The sequence below is a fragment of the Xiphophorus hellerii genome, chromosome 18, assembly GCF_003331165.1.
Source record: "Xiphophorus hellerii strain 12219 chromosome 18, Xiphophorus_hellerii-4.1, whole genome shotgun sequence".
Taxonomy (NCBI): domain Eukaryota; kingdom Metazoa; phylum Chordata; class Actinopteri; order Cyprinodontiformes; family Poeciliidae; genus Xiphophorus; species Xiphophorus hellerii.
In genome coordinates, this window is record NC_045689.1 from 33,710,834 (window position 1) to 33,727,636 (window position 16,803).

The 16,803-nt window shown below is 40.1% G+C and overlaps 1 protein-coding gene across 6 annotated transcripts in view; it reads left to right on the forward strand.

The window, feature by feature from the left end:
- sorl1 (sortilin-related receptor, L(DLR class) A repeats containing) overlaps window positions 1–16,803 on the forward strand; it is a 177,394-nt gene that overhangs the window by 116,421 nt on the left and 44,170 nt on the right. For all 6 annotated transcript variants that reach the window (XM_032590816.1, XM_032590818.1, XM_032590814.1 and 3 more), the window contains exons 33-36: window positions 9,101–9,229; window positions 10,003–10,129; window positions 10,209–10,378; window positions 12,788–12,900. In XM_032590816.1, the coding sequence (XP_032446707.1) occupies window positions 9,101–9,229; window positions 10,003–10,129; window positions 10,209–10,378; window positions 12,788–12,900 (539 nt within the window). The remainder of the gene's footprint in view (window positions 1–9,100; window positions 9,230–10,002; window positions 10,130–10,208; window positions 10,379–12,787; window positions 12,901–16,803) is intronic.

Sequence of the window (16,803 nt, forward strand, 5' to 3'; positions counted from 1 at the left end):
CCGGGAAAATCACAAAGGACTCCACTCACCCAGCACACACACTCTTTTCCCTCCTGCCCTCTGGGAGGCGTTACAGAAGCCTACGGACCAGAACCACCAGGCACCAGAACAGCTTCTTTCCTACAGCTGTCACACTTTTGAACGCCTCCTGACATAAAACATAAACTATAAGGACGGTACTCCCCTATCCTCTCATACAACAATAACACATGGACTATCCTCACACACACACACGTCACGGACTGTTTTCTTCACACACACATACAACCTGTAAATTTTATCTGCCGTTATTTATCTATAATCCATTCCCTAACATTCTTGTGTATAATCTGTATAATCTGTGCATATAGCTCCCATATTTATATTTATACACAATATCTATATCTCTTGCTATAACCCCTTATAGTCCATACATACATAGTCTTGTACATCTATAAATAAATATTTCTATCTCGTAGAGCACTTCTGGATAGATGCAAACTACATCTCGTTGCTTGTACTTGTGACAGTGCAATGACAATAAAGTTGAATTCTATTCTATTCTATTCTATTCTATAACACTCTGAGAGTGAATGGAGACGTTTGCGTGTTGTGGCAGAAAATTACCTTGGGGTGAAGCACGTCAAAATGCATCAACACAACGAATCTAATATGGCATTTTAAAAACAAGCACTTTACGGAGTTTGGCTACATCAAGGCTCACTTCAGGAAAAAAAGGACATCCAGAGTGGCCAGATAGCAGGTAAATCTGCGCACAACTACCAACTCTCACCCGAATTAGCATCACGGTCAGAAAGCTAAACAAATAATCCGATAAATAATTCAAGTCTTTGAGCTGGCGGTGTAAGATCCTAGGTTCTGCTCATGCTCTTGGACCGCCGCTATGCGCTACTGGTAGTAATATTTCACAGACGTAGCAATGCTCAACCTCCACCAGACAGTGAGCTTTCACACCGAACATCTGCTTAAAGCTACAGCATGTAACTTAAAAAAAAAAAAAGATTTTAGATATGTATTAAAATATGTCTAAATTAAGTGAATATATCGCCAGATAATTTTTCCATTTTGCCAGATAACATACTATCATTTATACCTAAACCGAAAAATTAACAGGCAATTACTAACCAAAGAACGCATTTTAAATAACAAATTAAACAAAAACTGTAATTATAAATAAAGTAGAAAATAAGCAAAAAATAAAAATAAACTAAATAATCTAAATTCTAAGATTTAACTGAAAATGGAGAAATAGCTCCTACACTCCAGCCCCTAATTGTGCATTAAATCACAATTACATCTCTAACTAAAGGAGGTATTCTAACAGCCTCAATAATATCCTATATTAATGCAAAGACATTAAGTAATTCTATTTGTTCTTCATTTTCATGATGATGAACCTGCAAGAGAATAGAAGGAATAGGAATGTCTTTAGTCTGCAGATGCCTCCAGGAGCAGACAGAGCTTTGTCACTGGCCTCTCCATCACACTGGTTTTGGTCTGAAGTTGCACTGAACGAACCAGGCCTCCTGCATCAGCTTTGACTGCTAGGACTTTCCCCATCTGCCAACATCCTCTGGGTGCAGTAGCATCTGCAATCAGGACAATGTCTCCAGGAGAGATGTTTCTTTTCCATCTCATCCACTTTTGTCTTTCCTGCATTAAGGGCAGATACTCTGAAATCCATCTTTTCCAAAATAGTTCAGCCATATTCTGTACTTTCTTCCATCTGCGCCTGAGGTACAGGTCTTGTTTCTGAAACAGTCCAGATGGCAGAACATGTTTGCTCTTTAACATCAGGATGTGATTTTGTGTGAGGGCTTCTAAATCATTTGGTGATGGGTCTGTCTTTCAAAATGGCTTCAGCCTCACAGAAAACAGTTTTGAACGTTTCATCATCCACAACCTGCTGTTTTAAAACTGAGGTGAGTACGCTCCTGACTGAACGAATCAAGCACTCCCAGATGACACCTTGATGTGAAGCTGCAGGTATATTGAAATGCCAGTTTATGCCATCCTGGACTAGAGCCTTTTGGATTTTTTTCTGGTTTAAGGCAGCCAGACTTTCTTTTAGCTTTCTATTGGCTCCCACAAAATTTGTGCCATTATCTGATCTGATGGAAGAGACTGGACCACACCTGCAGATGAATCTTCTGATTGCATTAATACAAGAAGTGGCATCCTGAACACGAATCACTTTCAAATGAACAGCACAATCAACTCCAACATCTGTGAATGGAGGTTGTCTGGTGGTACCTTTTCCTCAGCCATTTTTGTTCCAGAAGTTTTCCTCCATTTCTTCTGCAGTTAACACAGTCAGACAAGATCTTTCTGGCAGCAGAGTTTGCACTGATTATCCAGCATCTTTGACGCAGTCTGGACAACATGTGGTTTCTTCCTGCTGGACCAAGCAGATGGTAAATGCAACACAGAATTAATGTTGTCACATGCATGACTTTACACAGGACAACTGGATGTCCAGCCCCAGATGGCACAGCAGCTCCTCCAAGATGTCCACCCACTCTAAGGACTCTATTATCAACCACTGGACCAAGTCCGAACAGCTGACCGTCTTCTGAGATGGCCCCATCAGCTCTGAGTGAGCTGATCTCTGGTCCAAACCTGTGATGTTGTTCAAATTGAATAGCTTGAACAGCTTTAGACGGGCATCCTCTTCTTCCTCCAAATGCTCCTGCAAGCTGTTCTGGTCATCTTCTGCTTGACCCAACATTGTAGAGACCGGAAGTTTCTGGAGAATCTCCCCAGCCAGCAACTGCTGTCCATCTTGGAGCTGGGAGGAAAAGCTGGCAGCATCTTTTCCCAGGTTGATGTTCTTGCCCTCTGTTTCATTGCAGATGTATTTTAGGACGGTGATCCGGTTCTTGGCAAACTTTCGTTTCAGGCTCTGAAGACGTTGTTCTGCAATACAACGGTTAATAGGCGAGATGGAATTTTCAGATTTGAAAGGCAAATCAATACAATAATATCCATTTTTTAAATTGTGCTTAATTGTTCATGATATTTATAAACTTGACATCTTCTCTGGACATTTCAATCTGCTCTTGGGATGTTTTTTCAATGAAATCGTGATTGTATTGTTCAATCAACATTGTTTCCAGATGTTTAACCGAAATCCTGTTTACAGTGAAAGAATGGCAGTCTGTTTTGTTCCTTTCACTCCTGAATGGACCATTGATGACCCATCCAACTCGGGTCCAAACTGCATATGGGCATTGCTCCTGACTGTTGATCACCTCCCATGGCTCCATTACTTTAGGTGAATCTGTGCCAATGAGCAGATCTACATGATCATATATGTTGTGGAGCTTGATGCTTTGCAGGTATGGCCAATGTCCTTCTGTCCTTATGGTCAATGTCCTTCTGTTGTGGAACATTTCGCTTTGAAACAGGCATTAGTTTCTGTCATGACATCTGGAAGGTCAATGAAATAATTTTTATCAAGTGCTGCTACTTGAAGTCCAGAGATTGTTTGTACTCACAACATCTTTATGTCCCATTGTTTGCAGCTGGATACTTGTTCTTTTACCTTTCAGTGTCAGCTTCCGGGCCAAATGTTCAGTACAGAACGTTCCTGTGCTTCCCGGGTCCAAAAATTCATACGTCTGCACAGTGGTGTTGGTTTTTGGACTCCTGACTTGAACTGCAACAATAGAAAGGTTTGAGTTATCTTCATCACAGACCCTGACATGACCATAGATCTGAGTCATTGTGGAGGTGGTACTCAGAGGATTCTGTGGATGTCTGGAGAAAACTCTTGTACTCTCCTTGTCAATGTGCAGGACACTGGGATGCTGCTGGTGACAAGCAGAACAGACCAAGCGACCTCTGCATTCTCTGCTTATGTGTCCAAGCTTTAAGCAGCCAAAACACATTCCTCTTTCCTTAATAAAGTTTACTTTATCTTTATGTCGCTTGTCTTTTAACTTAAAGCGTTTGTCAACTGTATGATTATTTAGGAGACAATACAAACAGCTGTGGCTTTTTGAGGACTTTTATCTCCAGATGGACATTCAAGAACATTTGTAGCAAAGCTACTCCCCCTTTTCTTCTGTTTGGTAAAGCTGCTATTGGAGTTGAGCTGTTGAAGGTCCATGGTGTTACCAAACAGTGGATCAGATGCAACTTTAATTTGTTTTTCAATAAAAACAAGATCGGTGAATAATGCCCTCTGACCCCTGTTTTCCTGAAGGTCACAGGCCACATTTCTCTAGCTCTCTCTTATTTTAGGATTATGCTACTCATTATTGACGGCAAGTCCAGTTCTTTCATATGAGTGATGTATTCTGTTAAATTTGAACATCCCTTAAAACAGAGAAAATGCTTGCAGTGATTTAATGTCCTCATTTTTAATAGCTGGGCAGTTGCTAATTTAATCCATATAGGCCTGTGCAATTTTATATTCATTTCCAAAATTTTCAGAAAGAAGACCTTTAGCTTTAAGGTAGCCCAGTTCTGATGGTAAATGCTGGCAACTAAGCACAAGGTCTCTAGACTGCCCCCTAGTGTATTGTTCTAAAAAGTCCAAACAGTCACTTAAATTGGACGTTTTGGCCTCCACGCCGTTCTCAAATGCTCTTATAAATGATCTATATTGAAGAGTATCGCAATCGAAAACAGGGATGTTTCTTGGTGGCAAGACAGCGCTTTGGTTTTGTTGAACCAACATGGCAGTGATGTCATTTTGCCGCTGCATGATGTCAATAATACTGGTTTGTTGATCCATTTGTTGATCTGGTTACTGTTGCATACTTGTGTTCGGATTTTGAACAGTTAATTGAGCACAGATACATTGTGGCTTATCAACGCTTTGGCCGAACAATTGGTTTCTCAGAGCTGGCAGAGGACATTTTAACATCATCCATATTTTTCTCTGGAACAAACACATCGGCACAGGGATCAAGTTTTAGTACTGAATTGGTATTGCGCTTTTCAATACAGTATACGAGTTCATGCCATCATAACATTTTGAGCCACACTGTGAATTTATTTCCAACACACGAAGTTTTGCTTTAGCAGCCGCTAACTCCGTCTCAAGTTCAAATTGCTCTTTTTCTTGTTTTAGCTTTTCCTCCAGCGCTTCTAGCTGATGTTTCTTTTTGAGTCCATTAGCCCCGCTTCATCAGCGCCGCTTTCTCGGCCTCTGCTTTAATGCGAGCCAATGAAGTGGAGGAGACACGGGACACCTGAGTGCCTGATTTTGACTTTACAGAGCGCACGTTGGAAGTGCTGTCTTCAGGATTTATTACGTCAACATCATTTTTGACTTGGTCATAATCATCTGCATTTGGTTGCACAAAGGACTTACCCAGTTCACATAACCAGCCCCTGACAAGCTCAGTAAACTCGTGGTAAGTTCTTATTTTATTTTGAAAATGTTCATTTTGTTTCATGAGCTCATCAGAGGGGAGTGGCAAACTTGCCAAGTTTTTATGAGATACCTCTGCATCCTGAGAACACTGAATAAATGTAGCAAGAAGAGAATTCACTGAGTCAACTTTATAATTTGACTCCATCAAAACATTTAAATCTTCCATTATTCGTCTTACTTTCTTCAATTTAGCATTTCTTTTATCTTGGCACATTTTTATATAGGACATCAAGGCTTTCTCAATCAGTTTAATACTTCGACTGGAAGAAACCTCTAAATCACTCTTGGCCAATTATGCTTTCATTACATCAGACATTTTAGCAAAACACTTTGAACTGCTTGTAGCTTTCTTGTTGCTGTCTTTTACTTCCTTTTTCTTTTAAACCCACTGGCTGTGCGTAAAGGTGCAGCGCTTTAACCCAGTCTTTTATTCATCTTCATTTGACGAACTTGTACTGTAACGTTGATCGCTATCATCAAACTCCTCTCGTTTGGCCGTTTTCCTTTACAACAATAGCAATCGTTGTACATTCAGCTGTCGTTGAAGAAAGACGTGAGCGTTTGTAGCTTGTAGGTGAGGCACTTTCATGGTGTGGCGGTGCGGTGAGAGGTTGGAGAAGGAGTTAGCAATGGTGGTTATCCACTCTAACCCATAACATCAGGACGCACTTGAAGTATTCCACACTTTCACTTTATTTCACTTCGTCCATGTAAAGCCAGATCTCCACTGTACTAAACATTATAGACTCATACACGAGAAAAGTAATGATGGTTTACCACTCTGCACCTCATCATCACCAATGATCTCCTCCGTGGAAGACGAGTTCTCACTCTGTACAATAGTACAACAAAGGAAAAAGGGAATAGGCGCCCCCTTGTGGTGATACCTATTCATCTCTGGGAACCAAGCAGTATAATGACTGTTACAATGCCTTGTGGGCCCGGCCGTTTCCGCTATCGGCGTCTAAAGAACAAAGGAGATGGTTCCTCCAAACTTTTCGCAGCCATCCGCACATCAACAGACTTGAGATCGTCGATTTAAACTCCAAGGTCGGCTTTTTTACTTTGTTGTCGTTGATTCAAAAAGCCAAGAGTCAGGCTTTTTACTTGATGTCGTTCCAAAAATGCCAAGGTCCAGGTTTTTTACTAGTTGTCGTTCTTTCAAAAATCCAAGGTCTGGTTTTTTACTTGATGTAGTGACTATTTGTCCAAAACTCAAATTAAAAAATCAAAAAACTTAAGACTTAAAGGTGATCAAAGCAAAAGGTGAATTTAATTCAAATAGTCACCTGATGCACCGTGGGTTCTGGCTTACGCAGTCCAAAAAGATAAAAAAAAAGTCAAAATGCAGTTAGAGGGTTGTTTTGTCAATGTCAATGTCAAATTTATTAATATAGCACTTTAAAAACAGGCATAAAACTGCACCAAAGTGCTGTACAAGAATGACAATAACACAAATGAATAAAAACAGAGTATCAAAACACTAGTTCAATTAAATGCCAAGGAATAAAAATGAGTTTTAAGAAGCGATTTAAAATGATCCAGGCTGTGGGCAGATCTAATTTGGAAAGGTAGATTGTTCCATAGAAGAGGACCAACAACAGAAAAAGCCCGATCTCCTTTCCTCTTAAGTTGGGTTTTATTCTGTATTCAGGGAAACAAGTCACAGGCTTCACAGGATTCTGCTGCTTCTCCTGCTCTGATTCCTGTACCTGTTCTCTGACTGATTAACTGACAGACTGACGACTGATGACTGATTGGATAGACTGGCTGACTGGTAAAAAACCATCTGACCACCCACGTGCATAATGAGCTACTTAAAATCTATATATTTATACTGTGAAACAAACTGAAATTAATTAACTAATTAAGTGAATTACTAACCAAAGAACATATTTTAAATAACAAATTAAACAAAAATTCTAATTATAAATCAACTAGAAAATGAGCAAAAAATAAAAATAAACTAAATAATCTAAATTCTAAGATTTAACTGAAAATGGAAAAATTGCTCCTACACTTAGGCTCAGTTTTTTTTCTTCGCCACTCTGTGCTTCACGCTGTCACGGTTGCTAGGCAACATGTGTTACACTGAGGTGCAGGCTAGACCTGTCCAAATTCACAGCTTTTTCTTTCTGTCGTCTTTTATTCACGGCCTCAACGGAGCCGTCCTATGTAAACTGGGTGCTTCGAAGGATGCAGGCTACCAACTTCAATAACTCGCTGGACTCGACTACACCAAGACGGATGATGACCCAAATGATGAAGACTTCGCTCCACTAAAGAACCAGTCCACAAAAAGGCCATTAAAAAGAATGAAAACAGACCAAGAGGAATCATCCTTCAGTTCTCTTCCCGAACGTATAGGGATAGCATATAGAAAGCGGTGAAAAACAACATCTTTTTGAAGGCACTTCGGCCAGTGATCGAGGCAATGAGAAAAGATGGACCATTGCTTACAATGTTCATGCCCGAGCCAATGTGAGCGGTAAAGAGGTTGGCCACCATGGGTAACTGATATGGGCAGGAGAGACTAGGCAGTCGGCGCTGCTCCTCTACTAACATCTAGAAGAAGATGAGGATTTCTTGTGCTCTGGAATCTGACACTTTAAATCCACATTCTATTTAGGGAATTTTGTTCATGAAAACTATAGGTATATGTTCATACTCATTTGGCAGCTCAGTTAAATTTAAGAATGCTGCAGTTTACTTGCTCTATTAAAATGTTCTTAATATATATTTTTTCTGTTTTATCTGTAAATAGGTGCATAGTTTGAAAGCAGCAAACAGACCAAAAGTTTGGACACAACTGTGTGTCCAAACTTTTGGTCTGTACTCAATACGGACCAAAAGTTTGGACACACTTTCTCATTGAATTCAATGAGAAGGTGTGTCCAAACTTTTGGTCTGAACTGAGTACAGACCAAAAGTTTGGACACATAGTTGTGTCCAAACTTTTGTCTGTACTGTACATGCACAAAACTTGCATACGTTTTTCATAAATCTGTCTTTATCTATAGGTTCGTTGCATGCTAGGTTAAAAAATGCCACAAAATTAAAAGATTTATTTCCTTTTTCCAAGCAAGTATATACAGACCTTTTTTTCTTACAAGAATCACATTGGAATAGTGATAACTATTGAAGTCGCTCAAGGTGAATATTTGTTCCTCAAATGTTCACACTGTTATAAAACTTTGCACAAAGAATTTAGGAATTTGATTCTGAAAGGTGTGAAATTTTGAAATGAAAAACATGAAGGAACTCTATTTTCAGTATAACAGTTTTATAACAGTGTTTTTTTGTCTTCATCCTTGTTATGCTCAGCTGTAAAAACGCTGAGTTTCATATTGTCTGCCAGCTCTGATTTTATTTAGCTGGAGATTCCTCATACCATAATAACTCATCTTACTTCTTCACTCATCTTGATATTTAAAGATGCATGTTTTTTATATTATTATTTTTGTCTTCAGCATCCCTTTAACACCACACCTGAGACGTGATTTTGCCCACAAATCCCTTCAGTTATGAAACATGTTGTGTTTGTGAGTGAGAATGGGTGAATGTGACTCTTGTGTAAAGAGCGTTGAGTGGTCCAAATGATTGGAAAAGCGCTATATAAGTTCAGTCCATATACCATTTACTATTTGTTTTGAGTCATCAGAAGCAGGTAGGGTACTAACAAGAGTCTAATGTAGGAGCTGTGTTTGTGTTTAGCCACACGGCAGTCTCTGCTCTGCACCAACGGGACTCGCTGTTCTGATGGTGAGCTTTGCGTGTTGGATAGCGAGCACTGTGACGGCTACCTGGACTGTTCGGACCACAGCGATGAAGAAAACTGCACCAGTAGGTTTTTGATTTTTTTATCCTGCAAGGTTATTATTGTTTCCCGGAACTAACAAAATAACAAAAACTGAAATAGAGAAAACTGTTTTGTTAGCTGACATGAATAAAATTGGTAATTAATGGGGAAAAATTATAACCAGCTGGAACTATATTGTGCATTAATAAACCTAACTAAAACATGCTGAAGTTATGTATAATATCCTTCGTTTTTGTGTTCATAAATCTATTAGCTTTTTGAACTGATGTCAAATAAATCTTTTATTTGACATTTTATTCCAGACACAAGCAGGTTGTCAGAGTACGCCATACTCCTACTGGGAGGAGTCAGTCCGTAAAATAACAGCAAATGTTGGGAGAAAACACCAGAGTCACTCGTTGTTCAATAAGAATTAAATACAGTTTTTGAAAATGGTTTCTTCTGTTTAGTATTCTGATTGATGTGTACATGATAACAATGCAATGCTTCACCTTTTTGAGTTCTGCACCTAAAAATTAGCCAAGTGTGAAAAACTAATTAAAAACAATTATTTCACTAATAAAAACTAGCCAACACATTCTAAGTACTAATTACAACTAACTGGATTAGACAAATAAAAAGTCACAACAAAATAAAAGTAAGATATAATAAAAAACCCAAAACTATCATAACCTGGCTATGCTGGAGAATTTGGTCGGAATAGGGTGATTCTAGGTGCCTTAAATAGTCTGGTGCTGCTTCCTGCTGATTGCATTTGTGGATTACACAGTTCCAATTTCTTCCCTTGATCTCCCAGTGGACACACTTGCCTACAAAGTCCAGAACCTCCAGTGGACCCCAGACTTCTCTGGCACCATCACTCTGATCTGGTCCCGTCCCAAGAACCTCCCCTCGAACTCCTGCTACTTCCTTGTACACTACAGGTGAGCTTGGTGGACCGTTACCATCTGACGTCTGTGCTGCTCAGCTTAGCCCCAATCAGATGTTTGCTTTTGTGTTCAGGCTGGTGGGAACGCAGGAGTGGACCAATATGGACACCCACAGCAACAAAACCAGCTACAAACTGACTGTGCTGAAACCAGACACCACCTACCAGGTGAAAGTTCTCACTCAGTGCCTAAACAAGCTGCACAAGACCAATGAGGCCATCACCATCAGGACGCCCGAGGGATGTGAGTGTCTCATGACCTGCCTTCATTTTAAGTCAAGTCAAAGTTTATTTTTATAGCATATTTACAGGAGCCTCAGCTGACCAAAGTGCTTCACAAACAGTGAAGTTAGTAACGCGTTAATCAAACCACTTTTTTCAGTAACAAGTAATCCAATGCATCACTATTTCAAATCCAGTAATCAGATTAAAGTTACTTATCCAAATCACTGTGCATTACTATTTTCTTTTGTAATTGGGCCCTTGTAGCGAAGCGCTGCAAAGGCCTATTGTATTGTCTTCTTATTATTTTTCTGCAAAAAGATACAGCTTTTTTGAGGCTTTAACATACTCAAAAACTCACCAACTTCACTCAAAATTGTCCCCCCACTAAAATGTTTTAATTCTAGTGGAATCGCAAGTGGGGGTGGAAAAACTGCTCTACATCGCACCCTAACCCTAAGAATTAGGGCGACCACCCAAAAAGTGTACATTTGGGAGCAAAAAATGCCCTTTTTTGAAAATTCCTGGAGGGCTAACCATAGGTCATGGGGTCACGGGGCATGGCTCTAAAAATAGGGTGATCCCTCGTCACCCTAATGACCCAACCTAGCGATTTTTAAGACCCCCGGTCTTCCCGTGAGAGACCCCCAAAGGGGTCAAAGTTCACTGAAAAATCGCTTTTAGGCGCTCCCAAATGGCAACATTTGCTGTAATACCATTGACTGCCACCAGATGGCATCTTGCCATTTGGATATCTTTCTCAACGGCAATTTGCCACTTGGGTATTATTATCCATGGCACTTGCCAGGTGGGTATAATTCACAATGGGACGTTGCCACCTGGGTATCATTCTCAATATAAGTGACAATTTGTCATATATCACTCAATGGCACTTGCCATATGGGTATTATACAGGAGTACTCCCAAATGGCAGGTATGTAATTGGAGCCTTATCAGAGTCTTATCGGAGATAAGATAATTGCACATTTAAGATAATAAAGTGCCAGAATGTAATTATATTTATTTGTACCCCAAAATAATCAGCTGATTTGAGTCTTTATGTTTGAGCCAGAAATGAAATATCTGGGTTTATTTGAGTCAATTCCTGAGTGTTACTGCAAACATCAGGGGAGAGTTAACCACAGTTACTGCATTATAGGTTTATTTTATTTCCTAACCTACAAAGAATCAACCAGAGACACAAATTACTTTTCTGCAGAAGAGGAGGGTGGACCCCAGACACGGAATACCGCTGTCAAACACTGTCTGGGATCAACTCTGCCCGATCTTTCTCTGCATTGCTCTTTATTAGAGAAAACAAGGAAGGAGGTTGGGCTTTTTCACATAGTCACACAAAGAATTTGACCAATGACCTTTGCTACAGGGTGTTCTGGAACCTTCTGTGGACATGCCCTTACAAGGGCATGAGGCTGACCCCAACTAATCAGTTTCACATGAAGCTGACAACACAGGAATGTGCAAACGTCTCTAGCCTCCAGGCAAACATCCTAAAAATGGTTAATAGTGTTTCACAGAAGAAAGGGAGTCAAGTAAACAACACACAAAATAATAATATGAAAACATAACCTTTCAAATAAACTCACAAGTAAATGAACTTAGATAATTGTTCTAACACTGCACACTCATGTCCCACTCACCATAGTGAGAAAGAGACTGTATGATGGAAAAGCTCACTACCTGGGGTAGAACTGGACCGTACATTAAATGGTTAATGTGCGACTTGCCAGTGGAAAAGAACGGGAACCAATTTAAAGATCATTTAAAACTTTTGAAAGGGCAGTTTCAATGCTGTGCCACAATTTTAAATCAGTCTGAAATTTTTCACCAGTTTCGTCAAGGTCAAGATAAGTCTGCAGTTGAACATAAGCAACTTTCTCAAAACTTTAGACATAAATGGTAATTTAGAAATAGGTCTGAAGTTAGACAACACATTTGAATCCAGGGGGTAACTTTTCTAGCAAGTGGTACAAATATTCATACACAGCCTGACATACGTGATCAAAACAGTTCAAATACACTGGGGCTACTGCAGAATACAGTGAGGAAAATAGGTATTTGAACACTGTGCAACTTTGCAAGTTCTCCCACTTAGAAATCATGGAGGGGTTTGAAATTTTCATCTCAGTATCATCTTACATAATCATTTCAAACCCCTTACAGGCACTTAAAGAAGCTGGCTTTGAGTCTCTTTCACTAACAGCAGTTCTACCAAAAGTGGTAGAACCTGGTGGCATCTTGATATTGTGTATTCACTGATTAGAAAATTTGATTTGGATGTTTCTGACCACCCAGTCCTTCATTTAACTTAAAAATGTCTCAATTACAGTCACCAGCCAATTTCACTGTGAATGTCCAACACTTTTCTGTCTCCTGATGACTGTATGTGTGTTTGTGTGTTAATGTGGGTCAGTTCCTGACCCGCCCAGGAACCTGCAGCTGACTTGTGACAGTAATGAGGATGGTACAGTAAAGGTTTCCTGGAGTCCCCCTGACAACAGGCATGGTCTTATCAGAGAGTACATTGTAAGTGGTTCTCAGTCACACTGTTTCAATTTGTCCAGTTTTCTTTTTTTTTTTTTAATTTTGAAAAGATTGAAGATGGTAATCAATGACATTTTATGCATAGTTGTTGGGTTATTCCTTTTATATAGAAATCATTTTATGTGTTATGTGTCGAAAGACCCTCAAAAGGACGAAGCTGAAGTTGGTTTCCGATTGCAGCTTCCGATTCGGGAAATAGCTAAAGGACGATTACACCTCATTTTTCACTTCCTATAGACTTTTCAAACCTGGGCAGAATTATTCTCAACTAATAGAGTATTTAAAGCATGTATGGGATTTGTGAAACTTCTATCTGATTTGTGAAACTACAATAATGGGCGATTTAACACTTGTTATGCATCTGGTCCACGTGAGAACTGAACTTCTCTGAAATGTACGCTATTTTGATCTTATATCAATTTATTGTTAGTTTTCTGTTTTCTTTCTTTTTTATCTTCAGTGTAGGAAGATTTGGTATTGCATTCTTTTTATCTCTGATACTCTTCCCTTTAATTCATTGTAAAATAGGTTCTTAGTTTTAATTTTTGTGTTAGAGTAATAAGGCTTTTATTTTGAAGGTCAAGGTAGGTCTGGGACAGGAAGCCAGCCATTTCGTTAGTTTTTTTTTCCTCAGTCACACATGAGGAGGTGAATCTGTCACAGTCAACCTTTTGTTTACGCCATCGAAATCACCATCTGTAAGTTTTCATTTAATATTGAAGAGTAGATTTTATTCAATGTCTTATTTGTTAAGAATGTGTTCTTTGTTTTGACTCTTTTCTACTCATAATAAATGCAGCTGTTTTATTTATGTTACAGTTTACTCTGTTATACGAGTACTTGGGTCACCAGAATAAAGCAGAAGTAAAGAACCTGCATCCTGACTCAAGCGTTCATTCTATTGGAGTTAGGCTTACTGCTAAATTGTGTTAATAAACACACAACTAGAGCAGAATAGTAAAAGGCGGTGTGCAGTTGGCTGAACAGCATTAAAGCAGCTATATTAACAGATATGGAGAAAGCACACCTCGAAGGAGCAAGATCAAAAGACATGAAGCCTTTTCAAAATGGGTTGTCGATTAAAAGCAGTAAAAGTGCTGGTTCCAGTTCAAAACACTCAGGTATGTCATCGGTCAGTGCTGCAGCAGCACGCACTAGGGGCAAAGCCGAAGCAGTTTTTGTATGTGTTTCATTTGCTCTGAGAGAGATCAGCATTAAAGTTTAAAAAGTTAGACTAGAAGCCAACCTTGAAGCTCTTAATCTTGAAAAGGAACCTGCAGCTGCTATTGCCCAAGTCGAAGTTTTGGAAGCAGCAGCAGATTTAGAGAACAAAGAACACTGTAGTTGGAAAAGCCTTCCCGACGTGGTCCAGAATACACATGAACGTGTAAGTGAAAATAACCCACAACCACCAACGAAGAACATTAATTAAGAGGAGTATATTGTGAAAGACTGTTGGCCTCCACCATTTCAGCAACAACCAAGTTCAAAAGCTTCTAACCCATTTCGGACTACACATCTGGACTACACCAGCTCAGCTAGCTAGAGAAGACGACTTCCCAGTTCAAAGTGAGGTACACTTACAAGAACCAAAGTCCAATATACTTCGGCCAAATACCAAGTTAGTTTTTCCGCAGTACTCTGACACTTCTCACACGAACCCGCCAAAGTCTTCAGTAATGATGAACATGGCAAAGTATTTGGCACGCAAAGAGCTTGTGAGCACTGGTTTAACACACTTTGATGATCGTCCAGAGTCCTACATAGCATGGAAATTTTTTTTCTCAAACACCATCAAAGATATGGACCTCACTGCCAGCGAACAGTTGGATTTAGTCTCAAAATGGCTTGGTAAAGGGGTCTTCTGGATATGTCAAACGCTTAAGAGCTGTTCATATTGACAACCCAAACATTGCACTAAAAATGACCTGGGACAGGCTGGATGAATATTATGGTGCTCCAGAAGTCATAGAAAGTGCTATTTTCAAGAAGTTAGACAACTTTCCTAAAATCACAAAGATAATCGCAAGTTAAGAGAGCTCGGGGATCTGCTGATGGAGCTACTCTAAGCAAAAGAGGATGGCTACCTGCCCAGCTTGGCATACTTGGACACAGCTCGTGGCATCATACCCATTCTGGAAAAGTTGCCACACAACTTGCAAGAAAAATGGATTGCTCAGGTGTCAAAGTATAAAGAGGACTACGAGGTTGGTTACCCACCCTTCTCCTATTTCACCTTTTTCATTTGCTACCAAGCCAAAACAAGAAACGATCCCAGCTTTGCCCTTTCTGGAAGCAGTTCTGTGCCAAAAAATCCAATCTCACGTCACATTAATTTCAGAACCCCAGTTTCAGTGCACACGACTAAAGTCTCTCCTGGAGTTATACAAGACAAAGTACCACTTAAAAGTGATGGGGCCAAGCATTGCCCCATCCATAACAAACCTCACCCGTTAAAGAAGTGTCATGGCTTCAGGCAAAAACCATAGAAGAATGTAAGGCTTACATGAAGGATCAAGGAATCTGTTTTAAATGCTGCTCGTCCACTTGTCATCTCGCTCGTGACTGCAAAGTCACACTGAAATGTGATGAATGCAACAGTGATAAGCACATCGCGGCTCTTCACCCTGGTCCACCCCACTGGTCCATCAAGCCTGCAAGTCCTGTGATAGATGATGGCGGGGAGCCTGAAAAGGAGGACACTATGCCAGCACCACTCTTAAATTATCTGTGCACTGAAGTTTGTGGTGACAGCTTCACCACAACCCTGTTAAAAAATCTATCTAGTCAAGGTTTACCCAGTATGCTCCTTTTGCACAAAAGCTTGACCTCGGATGGGTGTTAATGGGTGATGTGTGTTTGGGAAAGGTCCATAAGCCTATTGTCCATAACTGTAAGACAAACATTCTAGAAGATGGAAGACCCTTACTGTTCAGACCCTGAGAAACACATCTATCTCAAGCAAACGGTCAACTTCAGCCCAGTTAATGGACTATCTCACAGTTACCACACTGCTGTGGTGGATTACGACTCTCGGCCTCACAGTCTTTAAGAGAACAGCAGATGATAATAAACGGGCTTTCTCCATAGAAGACAAACAGTTTCTGCAAATAATGGACAATGAGGTTTTTCAGGACGACTCCTACAGTTGGGTGGCTCCACTTCCATTCAAGTCCCCTAGGCCGCCTTTGCCCAACAATCGTGAACAAGGTATGAATCGCCTCTCTTCACTTGACCTGAACAAATCAGGGTTGTCTTCGACTCAAGTGCTCAATACAATGTCATCTTCCTAAACAACACGCTGTGCAGCAGAGCAGACTTGAATAACAGTCTATTGGGAGTTCTCATTCCTTTCAGAAGAGAACGAGTAGCAGTCATGGCCGAAATCGAACAGATGTTTCATTGTTTTGTTGTAAAAGAAGATCCCCGAGACTACTTAAGCTTCCTTTGGTATTGAGATAATGACTCCAGTAAGTCCTGTACTCCATCATTGAGTACAAGATGATGGTTCATGTATTTGGAAACAGCCCTTCTCCAGCTGTGGCAAAGTATTGTCTCAGGAGAACTGCACTGAAGGGAGAGCAACAAAACGGGCCAGAAACCAAACGCTTCGTAGAGCGGGAGTTCTACGTTGACAACGGCCTTGTTTCCTCATCAACAGAAGAAGAGGTAATTTCTCTGTTATAGAAAACCCAAGCATCTCTTTCAGAGTCAAACTTAACACTTCACAAGATCACATCCAACAGCATCCAATCTTCAGTTGGAAAGGCTATTTCCAACTGAATATCATGCTAAGGGCATTATAGATCTCTGCTTGGATAGAGATGTAGTACCCACAAAGTGAAGTCTTGGATTGAGTTGGGATGTCAAAAGGGATGTATTCAC